This window comes from Mus musculus, chromosome 4, assembly GCF_000001635.26.
Source record: "Mus musculus strain C57BL/6J chromosome 4, GRCm38.p6 C57BL/6J".
NCBI classification, from domain to species: Eukaryota; Metazoa; Chordata; class Mammalia; order Rodentia; family Muridae; genus Mus; species Mus musculus.
The window spans coordinates 151,989,358-152,007,531 of record NC_000070.6 but is presented as its reverse complement, the minus strand read 5'-3'; the positions used below and the strand labels follow the sequence as shown (position 1 = coordinate 152,007,531).

The following is an 18,174-nucleotide window of genomic DNA, read 5'->3' as shown; positions in this document are numbered from 1 at the left end:
TGCTGGAGATGGAATGAAGGGCCTCGGGCACACAAGGCAAACACTTTATTAGCTGAGTTCAATTCTCTGCTCTTGGCTCCCCTCACTCCCAACATCAAAGGGTTATTTGCACACCGATGTGTTGAGTCCCGCAAAGCCCCCTTGAAGAAAGATTATGTAGATAGTTATTGAGATGGGAAGACAAGCATGTGTGTATGCTAGGTCTGTCAAGTCAGACTGCACACAGTAGGACCCAGGCTAGTTCTGTCAGATTGAGACCCAATTGTACAAATCGCCTAGAGGGGAAAATGAGCCTTCTCTGTTCTCCTTTCTTGGAGCTTCTCAGGTTGGAACCCAGGGCCTGGCTCCTGCTTCCTTTAGCTCTATCGGTAGCCCTAGAATTGTTTTAGTTTGAACTTCCTTGAGGTTTTGCTTTTGTGTGTTAATGTGTCTTCACCCCTGTGAGTTGGGCAGGAGTATCTCCGTGTCTGAGAGGTCAGGGGACAAGGACGGACAATAGCCTCAGGGGCTGACCCTTGACCTGCTATGTTTTTGAGGCTGCTTGGATCTCACAAAGACCCACCTGCTTCTGCCTCCTGAATGCTGGTATTAAAAAGTAGCCAAACCTGCTGGCCTACCACCTTGCCTAAGACAGTCTCTTTGTTAGTTTTTCACCACAAAAATCCAGAGTAGGTGGCCTTTAGACTTGCAAAGATTGGCTTTTCTTTATCTCCCTTCTCCCTGGTAGCAGTGCTGGGATTGCAGTGGCTTCCATTAAATCTGCGTTTATGTGGATTCCGGGATGTTTTGTTTTGTTTTGTTTTGTTTTGTTTTTTCAAGATGGGGTTTCTCTATGTAGCCCCTGGCTGTCCTGGTACACGGTCTGTTGAGTTGACCAGGCTGGCCTTGAACAGATCTACCTGCCTCTGCCTCCTGAGTGCTGGGATTAAGGGTGTGTGCTAAAAGTCACTATATAGCCTAGGCTGGCCATGCTGATGATCTGCCTTGGCTTCCTAAGAGCTGGGATTTTAGACATGTGTCACCATGTCCGTCCTGTATGTATCACTTTTGTTACAGAAAGAAAATGCAGGCAGGTAAAAACAAGACCTGGGGGCTGGTAGGATCGCTCAGCGGGTAAGAGCACTGACTGCTCTTCCAAAGATCCTGAGTTCAAATTCCAGCAACCACATGGTGGCTCACAACCACTCCTAATGAGATCCGGACGCCCTCTTCTGGTGAGTCTGAAGACAGCTACACTGTATTTATTTATAATAATAAATAAATTTATTTATTTAAATGTATTTATTTATAATAATAAATAAATCTTTGGGCCGGAGCAAGCAGAGGTACTAAAGTTAGTTTCCAACCAGATGAAGGCACACAACTATCTGTACAGCTACAGTGTATAGCTAAGTGGCAGAGCAGCTGCTTAGCATACATTGAGGACTCGGATCAATTCCTAGCACCACACAAATATAAATAAAGATAAGAATGATGATAGTTATGCTTGGCCAGGCCTTCAGTCCCAATATCTGGGAGGTAGAAAAGGGGAGCTCTCTGCAAGTTCCAGGTCAATCAGGTAAGATTACAGTGAGACACTGTCTCAAAAAAAATTAATTATACCCCAGCCACTAATTTCTATGCCCACAAGCTTAGCTTCAGATCGGTGGCCTACAGACTCCTCTTGGTTCTTGAGCCATCTGTACCAGGTAAGTTTAGCATTACCTCCCCCTCCCCCTCCCCCAGTCGAAGAAACTTTCCTTTATAGCAAATGGAAACTGTCACAGAAAACCACAACTGGACACAATGCAGGACGCAGCCCCAGTGCCTACATCTTCGGCTCAGGGAGCATCCTGGAAGAAGGGGCAGGAAGCTACCAGGAACTCAGCTGTTAAGCAGCCTCTGATAGAAATGGCTACATAAACAAGAGTGAAACAATGGGGGAAACTTCATGGGGTCCCGGCCCCAGACAAAGCAAGGAGGCAGCTGTCAATGGTTTAGGAGCAGTCCTTCCCATGAGTGGGTCCCCTAACTGATTGTCCAGTACAAACTGGTCAGCCCTAAAACCAAATGCACACACTCAACAAAAACAGATTTAGCAGGCTTTATTTATATATTTTTGCATACACATAAACTCACATATAGCAATAATAACTGAGGGGAAAAAAGTATCAATTTGAGAGTTAGGGGATTTGGAAGGACAGAAAAGGGGAGTAATTGTACTGTCATCAACAATAGATAAAGATTAAAATTTAAAGTACTTTCCTTAAATGTTGCTATTAAATATACACAGTTATTTAAAGTATACTAGGCCTTTTTCTTTTTTCTTTTTATTTTTTTTAAACTTATTTATTTTAAGTAAGTACACTGTAGCTGTCTTCAGACACCCCAGGAGAGGGTGTCAGATCTCATTACGGATGGTTGCGAGCCACCATGTGGTTGCTGGGATTTGAACTCAGGACCTCTGAAAGAGCAGTCAGTGCTCTTAACCTCTGAGCCATCTCTCCAGCCCCACCTTTTCTTTTTCTGTCTTAAACATTTTATCAGATGTATGCACGCCCCATGAGTAGTCTGCCTTCCTGTGCTCTGCACGCATGCTTGCACGTATGGTTCAGCACACGCTGAACCAGCTACAGGTGGGTGTGAACCATCAAGGCAGTAGTGCAGGGGAGCGAACCGAGCTTTTCTGACTGGGTGGGGGGGGGGCAGCAGTGTTCTTATCCCCTGCGGAGCCAACTCTCCAGCCCCACACCCTGAGTTCTGAGGCCAGCTTGGGTTACATAGTGAGACCTTGTCGAAAGAACAAACACAGAAACCTTGTGGATTTTCTCTTTCGGCTTGCAGTGCTGGGAACTGGTCTCTGGGCCTTACCCTGGCTAGAGAAGCACCAATCGCTGAACTCCAACCCCTGCCCTTTTGCTTTTTCTGGCAGGCAAAGGTTGTTCAGGCGAGCCTAGAATTTGTATGCTTCCTTGCTCTATCAAGTTGTTGGGATTGTAGGCATTAGCTATTACTACTAGCTGAAGTTAACGTCTTTCTCAAGGTATTTAGGTATGTTTATTTACTTAACTTATTTTTAAAATATTTAAAATTTGCCAGGCAGTGGTGGTACACACCTTTAATTCCAGCACTTGGGAGGCAGAGGCAGGCAGATTTCTGAGTTCCAGGCCAGCCTGGTCTACTGAGTGAGTTCCAGGACAGCTAGGACAACACAGAGAAACCCTGTCTAAAAAAAAAAAAAAAAAAAAATTAAAAAAATTAAAAAAAAAAAGAGGTTTATGGGCTGGAGAGATGGCTTAGCAGTTAAGAGCACCGACTGCTCTTCCAAAGGTCTTGAGTTCAAATCCCAGCAACCACATGGTGGCTCACAACCATCCTAACAAGATCTGACCCCTTCTTCTGGAGTGTCTGAAGACAGGTACGGTGTACTTATGATAATAAATAAATAAATCTAAAAAATAAAATAAAATAAAAAGAGGTTTATTCATTTATTGTATGTAAGTACACGGTAGCTGTCTTCAGGCCCTGCTCGCTCCAGCCCAAAGATCTATCTATCTATCTATCTATCTATCTATCTATTTATTATATGTAAGTATACTGTAGCTGTCTTCAGACACCCCAGAAGAGGGCATCAGATCTCATTACAGATGGTTGTGAGCCACCATGTGGTTGCTGGAATTTAAACTGAGGACTCTGGAAAAGCAGACAGTGCTCTTAACTGCTGAGCCATCTCTCCAGCCCCTAAAATTTTATTATCTTATGTGTGAGAGTTTTGCCTTCATGTGTATTTGAGCACCACACGTGCGGGCCCTTGAGGAGGTGGTGAGCCTCCACGTGGGTGCTGGGAATCAAACCTGGGTCCTTTGCAACAAGAACAAGTGCTCTTAACCACTGAGCCAACTCTCTAGCCCTTGGCCTGTTTGTTTTTTTTTGTTTTGTTTTGTTTTTTGTTTTTTTGTTTTTTGTTTTTTTTGAGACAGGGTTTCTCTTTGTAGTCCTGACTGTCCTGGAACTCACTCTGTAGATCAGGCTGGCCTCGAACTCAGAAATCTGCCTGTCTCTGCCTCTCAAGTGCTGGGATTAAAGGCGTGAGCCACCATGCCTGGCTGGCTTGTTTTTTTAATTATTAACATTTTAGGGGCTGGAGAGATGGCTCAGAACTAAGGGCACTTGTTCCTCTTGCAGAGGACCTGTGTGATGGTAAATCCAACCCCAGAGGAGCCAACATACTCTCCTGGCCTCCAGGGATACCAGGCAAACACACACACACACACACATCCATCCGTATATGCAGGTGAGAGAATCATGCAGATACAACAAGAAGTAAATGTCTCTCTTCAGCTCATCATGATGCCATCAACCGAACAAGTGCCACGTCTGAGACCAGGAATGTGGTGAGAATAGAAAGGCCCGGATTTAGACCTCTCAGCTGTGTGTGGAATTCTGAATGGCCTACTAACCCAGGCATGCTAGCTAGTCTCTCTTTCTCCTCAGGAGTCTCAAGGGCTCAGCAGGGGAATGTGAGACTTTTACTCCACTGCAGTGTGACAATGTCAACCACACAGGCCGACTCAGTGTGAGGACATTTTGGCTGTACTAAGGTGATCTAGATCTCTTGGGCTGGTGTGGCACAGGCACCCTGGTGTGGCACAGGCTCCTCTTTGGAGAGGGAGATGTTAAACTGTCAGATAAGCAGTTTATAGATTTAAATTTCATGAAGATTCTAGTTCACCTCTTCTAACAAAAACAAAAAACAAAAAACAAAACAAAAAAAAAAACAAGCAGTGATGGAGATACGTAGTTCCGTGGGTAGAATGGCTGCTCAGCATGCATGGGCCCTGCATTCAAATGCCAGTTCTGGGGGGGAATTATAAAAATCTGTGCATGCTGCATGCTTCCACCTCCTTTTTTTTTTAAAGCAGGGTATCACTATGTAGCCTTGGCTGGCCTGGAACTTGCTATGTAGATCAGGCTAGCTTTGAACTCAGAGATCTGCCTGCCTCTGCCTCTCAAATGCTGAAATTGGAGGCAGGTGTCACTACACCTAGCCTAAGTAACTTGGTTGTGATAATGTGAATTTGTTTGATATGTGATTTAACCAATGGTAGTACTTAAATAACAAACAAACAAACAACAAACAAAAAGCAAAGGTTCTGGGCCTGTGAGGTGGTGACTCAGAATAATGATGTCTGTTCCTGAGTCCGGTGACTAGGAACTCACCCTGTGCGGAGAGAAAACCTGCTGACATACCTCCTCTGCTCCCCACCCCTACCAGGACACTTAGGCTCACTCAGATAAGTACAAAAAACTGAGTTAAAAAACTATTTGCACAGGGTGTGGTAGCGTAGGCCTGTAATTTCAGCATTCAGGAGTCTAACTCAAGGAGATTTTGAGTTTGAGGCCAGGTTGGGCTACACAGCAAAACTACCCCTAACACAATTAACTTACACTCCAAGCTGCTTGCCTGGTGATCCCTGGTTAAAAGAAAGATAAGGCACTTCATTTGGTGTTCAAATTCTGATTTTAGATAGGCACGAGGTAACCTGGATCGTTGTGAAAACTGTCCCCTTGGGTTTTGTCTCAGTGTTTTTTCTTCGAGAGGGGGTCTCTCCATATAGCTGCGGCTGCCCTAGAGCTCACTCTGCAGACCAGGCTGGCTTCAAACTCATGTCGATCCACCTGCCTGTGTCCTGAGTGCTGGGACTAAAGGTGTGCACTGCCTCCAGCCCAGGACAGCCCTTTTTTTTTTTTAAACAGCTGCAGAGATTGCTCAGTGGTTAACAGCATGGACTTGAGAACCTGGGTTTGATTGCCAGCACCCACATGGCCGCACACAACCTTTCCTAAGTCCAGTTTCAGGAGATCTGATACCTTTCTTCTGGACTCCAGATGCCCCAAGCACACATGTGGTATACAGATATACACAGACACAATATCTGTAAATACACATACAATAAAAACATTTTTACTTATTTATTTAATGTATATAAACACTCTACCTGCATGTATGCCTGCATGCCAGAAGAGGGCATTACACTATATATGGTTGTGAGTTACCATGTGGTTGCTGGGGATTGAAATCAGGACCTCTGAAAGAGCAGTCAGTGCTCTTAACCACGGAGCCATCTCTCCAGCCCCAACAAAAACATTTTAAAAACTTAATTTTATAGCGGGGCAGTGGTGGCACACGCCTTTAATCCCAGCACTTGGTTGGTAGAGGCAGGCAGATTTCTGAATTTGAGGGCAACCTAGTCTACAAAGTGAATTCCAGGACAGGCAGGGGTATACAGAGAAACCCTGTCTTGAAAAACACACACACACACACACACACACACACACACACACACACACACACACACACACACACACACGCCTGCACGGTCTCCTGAGGATTCCTAAGAACACACTCTGGCTGGGTCAAGTGCAGTGACGTCAGAGAACCACTCTGGGCAAAGCAAGCCTCTGGTGAAATTCACACCCACACTCCAACTCCACAGTCGAACCTGGAGGCAGAGAGTGTTCCCCAAAGTTCCTTCAAGTGAAGGAACTAGTGAGATTTAGGTAGGAGGGGCTATATTTGGAAACTCAATTAAAATAAACACATTCTCAAATTACTGGGAAACCATGGTGTTCTTAGTATTTTTAACTTGTCACCTGGGCTAATGTTGGGCTCCTTCCCTCCTTTCAGGAGCAATCACAACTGTCTGAGAGTCAACATTCAGCAACTCTCTCACCCGAGTAGAAAAGTAAAACAAACAAACAAACAAACAAACAAACCCCCCCCGCCCCCCCCAAAAAACAACCCAAAACCCTGTGATTCCCAGGGTCTGGATATCATGGCTAACCTGTTACTTAGGGTCACTCACCGTGGGTGCTAGGAACAGGACAGTGCACCTGAAAACAAGGCAGCATGAAAGAAGGTAGATGGCTTCCCAGGGGGAGTTGACCCTTCACCATAGCTGCAAGCTATGAGGCTGCTTTGGTTAAAATGCAAGGCTTCAGTGAATTCAGGGAGCAGCTGAGAGCCCTGGCTGCACTTGCCGAGGACCACACGTGACTGACACCATCTCCTGACTTCCATGGGCACGGGACACTTGGTGCAGATGACCATGCAGGCAAAACAAAACAAAAAGCCCTACACATTTCAGAAGATTTTAAAAACACTTATGTATCCACCTGTGTGTGGGTCAGTACACTTGAGAGCAAATGGCAGAGGAGGCGCTGGGCTCCTTTACAGGTGAGTGTGTAAATGGCCGTGAGCGTGACCTGACTCAGGTCTTGGGAACAGAACTGGAGTTCTCTGTAACAGGGGTCCTTATTTTTGACTCCCAACAGAGCCATCTTATTTTTGACTCCCAACAGAGCAGCCCCTAGATGCTGTGGCTTTGACAACCTTGAAGTAGTTGTGTGGTAAGAACTTAGGTCCTCACTCATCTCACATCCATTAGGCAAGTGCCCAACAGGGCCTCAGCTAGAGACCAGTGGTGGTGTTTTTTTGTTTTTGTTTTTTAAAGATTTATTTTATGTATGTAAGTACAATGTCTTCAGACACACCAGAAGAGGGCACTGGATGCCATTGTTGTGAGCCACCATGTGATTTCTGGGAACTGAACTCAGGTCCTCTGGAAGAACAGCCAGTGTTCTTAACCTCTGAGCCATCTCTCCAGCCCCTATTTATCCATTTTTTTAATTTGTTTTTTTGAGCTAGGGTTACTCTATACAGTCCCAGTGGTCCTACTGGGATTAAAGGTGTGTGCTAACCTTGGACCTAACTCTCTGCTGACTTTTAAGCCGCACTGGAGATAAATCAAGGGCTTTCACATGCTAAACAGCCACCAAGTAGACACCAACTTCCTGTTTTTCTTTTGGAGGGCGCCTGAGGCACCTCAGAGTGTGCACACAGCCCAGACAAAGGTTCCTTACTTAGGGATCAGAGCCAGGAGTGACCAAGCCTGGCCTCCACTTACCATTGTGTAACTTTGAGGTTTATGTGCACGAGTGTTCTGCTTGCATTTATATTCCTGCATCAGGTTCATGTATGGTGTCCATAGAGGTCAAAAGAATTCACAGGATCTACTGCAACTGGAGTTACAGATGGTTGAGAGCCACCATGTGGGTGTCAAGAATCGATCTCGGCAAAAGCAACAAGTGCTATTAACTACAGAGCCAGCTGGGGTGTGGTGGCACACGCCTTAATCCCAGCACTCAGGAGGCAGAGGCAGGCGGATTTCTGCATTGGAGGCCAGCCTGGTCTACAAAGTGAGTTCCAGGGCTATACTGTCTCAAAAAACAAAACAAAACAAAACACACACAAAAACAACAGAGCCATCTTTTTTTAGCCCTTTTCCTATTTTTTTCAAAGATTTATTTATAAGAGTACACTGTCGCTGTCTTCAGACACACCGGAAGAGGGCATCGGATCCCATTACAGATGGTTGTGAGCCTTCATGTGGTTGCTGGGAATTGAACTCAGGACCTCTGGAAGAGCAGCCAGTGCTCTTAACTGCTGAGCCATCTCTCTAGTGCCTAAAGGTTGTATCATCGTTTTAAAAGATTTATTTATATGAATACACTGTAGCTGTCCTCAGACATACCAGAGGATGGTTGTGAGCCACCATGTGGTTGCTGGGATTTGAACTTAGGACCTCTGGAAGAGCATTCAGTGTTCTTAACCTCTCATCCATCTCTCCAGCCCCCACTTCCTATTTTTACAAGATGATATTATTATTATTATTATTATTATCATCGTGAATGAAAGGTGCTTGACACTTATTTTTACTTATTTTTGTTTTTTTCAAGACCGCGCCCATCTCTGGCCTGCAACTGCTGGGATTAAATGCATGGGACACCGAGTGAGTCCTACTCCTCATTTCTACTGTAAAGTGCCTTACTGTGTTACTGAGTGTGGCCTTGGGTATATGAAGTGCTGCCTTTGGAGGAAAGTGGAGGCATCAGGTTCCCTACAGCTGGAGTTACACTCGGTGTGGGTTGTCTGAGCTCAAGTCCTCTGCAACTTACTGCTTACTCTCAACCCCTGAGCCCAGTCCTTCCGCCAGTTTCTTAGTGTGAGGACGACTTGGCTGTTTACTGTGAAATTTTTAGCACAAGGAATAAAGATCAGGTGTGGTCATTTACTTCTTGGTTTGTGTCTGCATCTTGAGATGGGGTCTTGGGACAACCAGGCTGGCCTCAGGCTTCTTAGGGAACCAAGGTTGACCAGTAGTCCTGATTCTCTCCCCTCTATCTCCCAGACTCTGGGCTTACAGGTATGCATTATCATGCTAGTATAGTGTGGCACTTTTTTGAGACAGGGTTTCCCTGTGTAGCCCTGGCTGTCCTGGAACTCACTCTGTAGACCAGGCTGGCCTCGAACTCAGAAATCTGCCTGTCTCTGCCTCCCAAGTGCTGGGATTAAGTGGCACTTTCTTTTATGCATTTGTGTGTGTGTTTTGCTAGCACGTATGTTTGTGCACTGTGTGTGTTTGGTGACCTCAAGGTCAGATGAGGGTGCTAGGTTCCTAGGAACAGAGTTATGGACAGCTGTAAGCTCCTGTGTGGAACCCTGGTCTTCTGCAAGAACAAGAAGTGCTCTTAACTGTTGGTTATCTCTGAACTACTAAAGATACCATATCCTAACCTAAAGCCTTGCCACAGCTCGGCAAGTGCAGTAATCTTGGCTACAATCCTAGGCACCCCTACCCCCAACCTTACTGAGATAGGGTTTTCCTTGTCAACCTTAGAATTTCTCTGTAATCCAGGAGTTGGGGTTTAACTTTCAGCAATTATTCCTCGGCCCCTGGGTGCTGGATTGACAGACAGCACATCTGGCTCTAAAGTCCTTTTTTACACAGGGAAAAAACCCAAGCCACTTCGGGTGATTCTGCCTCAACCTCCAGACTTTGCTTTGGCCACAGAAATCAGGTAGCATTGTAATTCTGCATTGATCTGCGTTTCATCAGGGTATTAATCCACCCTATCATCTGGACAGGGTTTCATTATTGCACACATCAGTAAAGAACAGTGGAGGCAGCAGCAGCAGCAGCAAACTACCTTTATTGAGTCAGTCATCGTGGTAGGTATTATATGGTTGGGGAATTGAGGCCCGTAGGATTTCTGAAATCAACCCAATTTTTGTTCAGATAGTGTCTAATGTACCCCATGCTGGTGGTCCCCAATTAGGCAGCAACTCTCCTCCTTCCTTCCAACTTCCTCCTTCTCCTTATTCACAAAAGGTCTGACTAGTCAGGAATTCACAGGGTGACCAAGAGTCCCACCGGCTCCTGCTTATAAAGGTGTGGGCCACACCTATTCCTATCTTAATAACTGTTCACATAAAAATGAGCTGAACCTTGAAAACAACGGGAGTCTCCGCCAGACCTAATCAGAGGCGCAAATATACTTTTTCGAATGTGTCAGAATGTTTTCTCATTCGAATTTAAAATCTTGTCGCTCCTTTGACAGTTTTTAAAGTTATCATGTTTTTCCTGCTAAAAAATTACTAACGTTAAAATTACAGCCTTACGGTAATGTCACCAAGGCACTCGGCTAAGCGGTCCGAGTCGATCTTCCACACCCACGGGAGAACACTGCCCACTCAACTATCCACAGCCCTCGGAGTCACCGCGGCTCACGCGTTTCTCCGCACCGGCCGCCTCGGATCCCAGGAAAAGCGAAACTCGGGAGGCGCGGCGTTTTCCGTCGCTGCAGCCCTGAGCACAGCGAGGAGAAAACAAAAAGCGAACTGAAGCCGGCGCGTGTGTGGCGGCGCTGCGCTGTCCCGGAGTTCGGTCCCATCTTCCGCTGTGCGCACCGGGCGCCCACAAGTGACCCCGCCAGGCCCAACGCCGCGGTCGCCGGGAACCTCCAGCTAAACGCCCGCGGCCGCGAAAACAAGTGCGCTCCGCCCTCGCGGACGTCAGTGGCCCGCCCCCATCCTGCTCCAGCAGCCCGGACACCCCCGCCCCACAAAGGCCGAAGCTGAGGCCCCACGGGAGAAAGCGGAGCCCGGGCCGCCGCCCTCCGAGACCCAGGCCGCTGCTCGACCCCGCCCCGCGGAGCCCGCGGGCTGCCGCCCCTCCCCCACCAGCTGGGCGGTGGGAGCCCCCGCACCTCCCCCGCTCTGAAGCTCCGGAATCCTGTCAGCACCGCCTCCGCATTCGTGCGCTGCCGCAGAGCCTCTTGGGAGTTGGAGTTCTGAGATAGTCTCTAGACGCCGGGGCGCAACGCTAGGGACTACCACTCCCAGAAGGCAGCGCGCCGAGCGGGCCACACCCCCACATGACGAAGTCCAGTCAACCCGGACTACATTTCCCGACGAACCTCGCGACGCTCCCGCCCTCCCTCCCGAGACACGAGCCGAACTGGGCGTCAGGTCGGGGAGCCGGTCGGGTTCCCGCTCGCTGTCTCCGCCGCCGCCCCCCACAGTGCCTCTCCCGCCTCTCCACAGCGCGGGTCGTGGGAGCTGCATCCTCCACTCAGTTCGCTGTGGACACTCCAGTTCGGGATCAGCGAGCCTGCGACGCGACATCCCGACACCCCCGTCACCTCCAGCCCGGGCGACCCCTCCCCGGCCGGGTCCGCCCTCGCCCTGTGCGGTGCCGGAGCCCCCTGGCCCTGAGCGTCCCGTGGGCCCGCTCCCGCACTCCGGCCTCGGCACTCCCACAGCCGCCGCCGCCCCCCACCCGGAACATGGACTCCGACTCCTGCGCCGCCGCCTTCCACCCCGAGGTGAGTCCGAGCTTCGCTTCGCCGCCCCCTCCCCGGCTTCCGCTGCACTCCGGGCCGAACCGGACCCCGGGAAGCCGTCTCGAGCCCTGCCTCCCTCCCCCACGTTCGCCCGGCGCCCCCAGCTGGGGCCCGCGCCTCTGCTCCCCGCCGGTGCCTCCCGGGCGCCGCGCCCACCCTCCGCCCCGAGGACATGGCCCTCCGCCGGCCCGCCTCGGTTCGCGGGGTCTCCTCCCCACTTCCCCGGTGCGGCCCGGCCCCCTTGGAACGGCCAGGCGCGCGGTCCCGCCGCCCCCTCCGCCGGGCAGGCCGCGCCCCGCCCCCACGGCGCCCGCGTCCGGGGGGTCGGTACTCCGGAGCCGGTCTCCCGCGCCGCCCCTCCCCCTCCTTCCGGGGAGCGGCCCCCGCGCAGCGCCTCGGGGCAGGGGTCGCGGTGCGGGGTGTGCGGCGGGGGCGGGGCGGGGCCCGAGGGGTCCACCGTGTCGCAGCTGCGGGCGGGAGGCGTCGGGGCCTGCGTGGCGCCGGGACACCCACCCGGGACCCGCGGGCGTCCCGCACCCCACGGGTGGGCCCCGCACCTTCCGGGGCCTGCGCGGGCGGGCGTCGCGCGCCATCTGCTCCGGGAGGGAGGGCGGGTCCCTGGCCGCCGCGGCGGCGCCGCCCCGCACTCCGGTCCGAGGCCCTGATCCCCCCTCCCCCCCTGCGATGTTCCCTGGGGCGAAATTAAAGTTTTTCCCGAGTTGGGGCCCGGTTGGTCCGCCCTGTGGCCTCCCGAGTGCCGGGAGCGCGCGGCCCGCTCGGCTGCCGGTCGGTTGCCTGCGGGGCTGGCCGAGGGGCGGGAGCGAGCGGCCTGGTGGAGCAAGTTGGAACCGGGTTTGAAAGTGCTGCGTTGCGCGCCGCTTTGCGGGAGGCTTTCGGAGGTCGACCTGGTGTCCCGTCCCCCTCGCCCCCCAAAACCGGCGGATCACCTGAGCACGGGTTGGGGTAGCGACAAGGTGAGGGGAGCCACCGCAGGGAACGTGCCCGGAGCCGCGATGCTCAGCCTTCTCGGGAGAAATTCCCTTTTTGTGATGGGTGCGTGGCGGCCGTTGAGAATGGCCCCTGAGTCGGCTGATCCTGCATAGGTCTTAATGTCTTCCGTGCGTACTTAAACCAAACGGTGTTTCCCTTCGGACTCTTTCCTAGGAACATTTCGGTGTTGGCATCCCGCCCCTACTTTGGGTGAGGATGTCCCCTGAGCTGCAGACGCTGGGTCCCCCTCCCTGCCGTGGCCTCGAGGGAGGGAGTCAGGTTTAGAGAGCAAGGAAAGATTAAGTAGCTGATCTTTGAAATCACTCCGAATGTGTTTGTTTAGAGCCACAGCTGTGGTTCGTTTTCAGAGTGGGCAATCTGTAGCAAAAATGTAGATGTCGGTGTTCTGATAGGCCTGCAGGGACACACAGATAAGGCGAATGCCAGGAGGTAGACTATAGACCGGCTTTTTATCTCCTAGCCAGTTTCCAGTGTTCTTGGCACAGAATCTTAAAACTCCTCTTTCCACCTTAAGAAAACTGTTGTTTCTTGACCTCCAACTTACCTTATCTTGTTTCTAGACTAAATCCTGCAGGGGTTTGTGACTTGGCAATAAAAGTTGCAGCTTGCTTGGTTTTGGTCAGTTCCCTCCGCAGGAGTCCCCCTCACTGACTCTTTGTTCCCTCCGCAGGAGTCCCCCTCACTGACTCTTTGTTCCCTCTACAGGAGTACTCCCCCACTTGTAAGAGGCGCCGGACTGTGGAAGACTTCAACAAATTCTGCACCTTCGTCTTGGCATATGCGGGCTACATCCCCTACCCAAAGGAGGTAATGATGACGGGTTTGGAGCTTACGCCCTGCGCCTTGGGTTCCTGCTGCAGGTGCCTCAGCAGCCAGGGTCTGGAAGTGCTGGGTGCCAGCTTTGGACAGGCTGGCAGGAGTCAGTTTCTTTGGGACCTAGATCGGCCCTGGCAGGGACATGATTTTTTTCAAAGCTTTAGTAGGCTTGTCTAGAAATCATTTAACATCCTTTTTTTTTTCTTTCATTTTAACTTACGCTTATTTCCAGTCACTCTTGTGATCCCTCCACTCAGAAAGATGAGGGAGATTTGTCAGGCAGGGAGCAAAGTGTGTTTGTAAGCACCTTGCTTGGCCGCTGCCTTTTTTTTTTTTTTTTAAGAGCCAGTATTTGGCCAGACTGAGTGCCTTTGGAAAGGGTGGGCTGAGTGCTGTTCTTTCTCCCTCTGCTTTGAAGAGGAGGACACCCTGGTTACAGAAGTGGGCACTTTCTCGCCATAGGCTCCAGGTGTTGCCTCTTTCTCAGGAATACCAAGTGGGCTTCTGTGTCTATGGAAGTTTTCCCTTGTCAAGGAAAGGGCAGAAGGCAGGGATGTCAGCTGCTATGGGGCTCAGGCTGCTGGAGTCCTGTGCACATCAGGCAAAGCTACAAACAATCTGGTGTTTGGGGAAGCAAGCTCTCTGGAGGCATGGGTTAGTCTTCCTTGCTGTGCAGTGCATCCTTTGTACCATGTAGAACATGGCCACTCTTGGCAGAGCACTGAGTGTACAACGAGTCCAGCACTTAGCTTGCTGTTCGGGGCACTCGTTATCTACTTAGATTTTTGCAATATTTTGGAATGTCTCCAGTTTTTTATTTTTTTCTCTTTCTTTCAACCCCCAGACCGGGTTTCTCCGTTCCTAGACCAGGCAGGCTGGCCTTGAACTCAAATCTGCCTGTTTTTCCTTCAAGGCGGGTCCCATTTTGCCCAGCTTTTTTGTTTGTTTGTATTTTAAAGAAGGCCAAAAGTTTGAAATAACTTAAACTCACTTGATTAAAATGTATTTGTTGGGAGGACAAATGGAGGGAGTTAAGTCTTCCTTATTGAGAGAAGAATAAACTCTGGAGGCGTCTGGTGGGTTTCTGTGGGATTTGGGAAGGTGGAGATAAACTCAGCCCTGTTCCTTGCATGCCCGCTAAGCACTCTGCTGCTAGTCTACTCAATTGTACTCTGGTCTGAACCCCCTTATTTAACCATAAGCTTAGCCCTGTCTCTGGGGAAGACAATGAGGGTTCAGTGAGGTAGTCTGCTGTCACCTTGATATGTTCGTGAGGTTGGGGGGGCAGGAAGAGGGATGGTGCAGGAGGACTGACCGTGGAGGGGTGCTCCTATCTATCCTTAGGGCTGGCTAGATTACCAACTGTGCCTTGTTGCTCTGTATTTCAGGAGCTCCCCCTGAGGAGCAGTCCCAGCCCCGCCAACAGCACTGCCGGGACCATTGACAGCGACGGCTGGGACACTGGTTTCTCTGACATCACGCCTTCAGTGCCCGACCGATGCTTCAGCCACCTGCAGCCTTCCCTCTTGCAGAGAGCTAAGCCCAGTAACTACCTTCTGGACAGGAAGACAACTGACAAGCTGAAGAAGAAGAAGAGGAGGAAGCGCAGGGACAGCGACATACCTGTGAAGGAGGGATTCAGGGAGAGCCTGCTGAAGCTGGAAGCTGCAGACCCATATGTGGAGACTCCCTCAAGCCCCACCATGCAGGATATTCCCCAGGCGTCTGCTGACCCCTGCTCAGGCTGGGACTCTGACACACCCTCAAGTGGCTCTTGTGCTACTGTGTCACCTGATCAGGTCACAGAAATAAAAACTGAAGGAAAACGGACTATTGTCCGCCAGGGAAAGCAGGTGGTGTTCCGAGACGAAGACAGCACTGGCAATGATGAAGACATCATGGTGGACTCAGGTGAGGGATTGAGCCCCTAGGGTCCAGGCCACTAGAGTTGGACCAGAGTGTGCTTAGTATTTGAAGGAGAACGTGTGGAAGGAAGGGTGGGTAGATGCTCATAAAAGAGTTGTTAGCTCCTGGAGACTGCCAGGTTGCTCTGCAAGCCCCAGTGGGAAATGCCCTGGCCCATGAGTGATAGCTGGAGCGGTAGTCTGGTCACACTTAGCCACTGTGTCTCTTGAATGTACGGTTCCCTAGGGAAAAAGGGCTTGGGAGGCCGCCTCTCTCAACTGTTGGTTTCCTTACAGATGATGATTCCTGGGACCTCGTCACCTGTTTCTGCATGAAGCCCTTTGCCGGCCGCCCCATGATCGAGTGTAACGAGTGCCACACCTGGATTCACCTGTCCTGTGCAAAGATCCGCAAGTCCAATGTCCCGGAAGTTTTTGTCTGCCAAAAGTGCCGGGACTCCAAGTTTGATATCCGTCGCTCCAACCGGTCCCGAATGGGCTCCCGGAAGCTGTTTCTGGACTGATCTGGAGCTGTGGAGGAGATAGGCGGGACTGGAAGGGCCTGGGCTCTAGCCTCCCTTAGTTGAGCACAGAACTCACAGCTCTGGTGCAGGCAGACCCTGCCACTCAGGTGCCTAAGCAAAGGACAAGCCGTCCAGATAGAACTGTACATAGCTAGTGAGCAGATCAAACCGTGAGAGCTGCTGCTCCAGCTATGTTCTCTGCATTGGAGGCAGACAGAGCACCAGGTCTGCTTCAGCTAACAGTGAGGGCACACAGTCATTGTTAGCCAGTCGCCGCCATTGGGAGCCGGTGCTAGCTGTCCTGTCTCCGCTGTGCTCGGGAGTGGAGGTGTTGTGTTTCCCTGGCTGTTTGTTCTCAGTGTTGCTCTTTTATCACAAGTGTCTATACAGCAGCCGTCCAAGTTGCCCGCCCTTTTGTGGTCTCACTTCCTTGCCTCAGTTGTACTTGCTGAGCTGCTGAGCTGTGGTCTGGTGTCCCCAAGAGGAGCCCTGGGTGGGGGGGCAGTGGTTCTTTGGGTTTTCACGGTTGGTTTAAAGGGACAATGTGTAGCCGCCTTTCCACAGAGTGAGGGTTGGGGTGGAGGTGTTCTGTGTTCATAACTCAGTTTCTTGTTTTGCACGATGTAAAAAACAAAAAGCATATTTTTTTCCCCACAATACAGCCCAAAGTATTTGCCACTGTTACACTGGGTGTCCCAGCTCTGCTGGTGGTGCCCAGTCCAGTAACAGTCCACAGAAGACACTGTCCTTGGGCCCTGTGTGCTGTTCTTCAGATAATGGGTGAAAAGAATGGGCATTCTGCCTTCCATACAGGTTCCTGGGGCAAGGCAAGGTCTGAGTGCTAGAGCACCAGCTTGCAGAGTTTCAGAGGTGTGAACCAGAGCCCTGGTCTGAGTGAGGGCTGGCTCAGCTCCTGGACACTGGTGGTCCTGGGGCAGAGGGAAAGGAGGAAGAGGGCGTTGGCTCTCAAACCAGCATCTCCAGTGCTCATTCTTTCTCCGTAGTGTTTCCTACCCAGTTGTCACGCGTATTCTTTGTTAGCCTGAGACAGAGCAGAGTGGCCAGTGTGTCACCTTTCTTCCCCTTCCTGGAGTACCTTTGTAAGGTCACAGGCATTCTCCCACATTGTCTTAAGCACCAAAGGAGCTCAGAGTGTAGACTGTAACTTGGCAAATCAGAGCCTTTTTTTAAAAAAAAAAATAATAGCATCTTTCTCACTCACCCAGTTTAACTTTCTTTCTTTTTTTAAATCCTGTTGCTCATATTAAAGTAGAAGTACTGCTGAGCTCTGTAGATTGTGCAGACCTCAAGGGGAGAGCTCTTCTAAAGAGAAGCTGTGATAGAAACAGTCTTGCCCCCAGGCTATTGTGTGGCTCTGATGGGACAAATACCCAGGACAAGTTAGAGGAATTTGCCAAAGACCTGCCCCATGACAGTTGTTGTCCAGTGTCTTCACCCTGAGAATAACCAAAGTTGCAGTAGTTTTTTTTTCTTTTTAAGTGCATTTAAGAATATGTGTGGTTTTGTTGTGGAACAGTGGAGCTGGCCATTATTACATGTGCTCAGAGATCAATGCCTCTGGAATACATTTGACATCTGTTTGTGTTTGCTTGCTTTGTTTTTAAGGGGATCTTTCCCTGTGGGTGGTGTCAGAATTTGGACACCTTGGTTTGGGGGTAGGTTGAGCTGGGCAGCTGCAATCAGCTTGTTTATGCAAACTGGGCGTGAGCCTCTCTGGGCTCCTGGTTGATGGCTAATGCTGGGAGGGAAGGGTCAGCCCCAAGTAGACCCTTCCCGTGGGCTTTGGCCAGGCCAGACACAACATCGTTTACATGTTCTGTGTAATTATAAAGTTTATGTGTATAAAGCAAGCTGTTTCTGTGAAACTGTATATTTTGTAAATAAAGATATTGCTACTTTGAGGTCTGTGCCTCCTTAGGTGTCCTGTGCTGAAAAAGGCTGTGGGTCTCCCCAGTTGCTTGTCAGATGGCGGATCTGGCAGAGCTGAACTGATGATGAAAAGGGACCATGACCCCTGCTCCACTTATCCAGTTAGCTCTCAAACCCAGTGTGCACTTTTGAAAGGCTTCCCTTTCCCTCAATTCCTGTCACACTTGTCTGTTCAGGTGTGCCGGCCACCCCTACCCTCTACCCCGCACTTGTCTGAGCTTTCAAAGCCACAGCCATTAGGGCCC

At 50.4% G+C, this 18,174-nt stretch overlaps 1 protein-coding gene across 2 annotated transcripts; it reads left to right on the top strand.

Moving 5' to 3' along the window:
• Positions 1-11,352: 11,352 nt before the first annotated feature.
• On the top strand, positions 11,353-17,901 carry Phf13 (PHD finger protein 13). Of its 2 annotated transcripts, none has more exons than NM_172705.2 (4): positions 11,353-11,706; positions 13,441-13,542; positions 14,940-15,462; positions 15,753-17,901. In NM_172705.2, exons 1-4 carry the CDS (start codon positions 11,668-11,670, stop codon positions 15,977-15,979), a joined length of 891 nt encoding a protein of 296 aa, NP_766293.2. In that variant the 5' UTR covers positions 11,353-11,667; the 3' UTR covers positions 15,980-17,901. The 2 variants fall into 2 exon arrangements, with proteins under 2 accessions (NP_766293.2, XP_011248541.1); XM_011250239.2 differs by lacking the exon at positions 11,353-11,706 and adding an exon at positions 12,414-12,698.
• Positions 17,902-18,174: the final 273 nt, after the last annotated feature.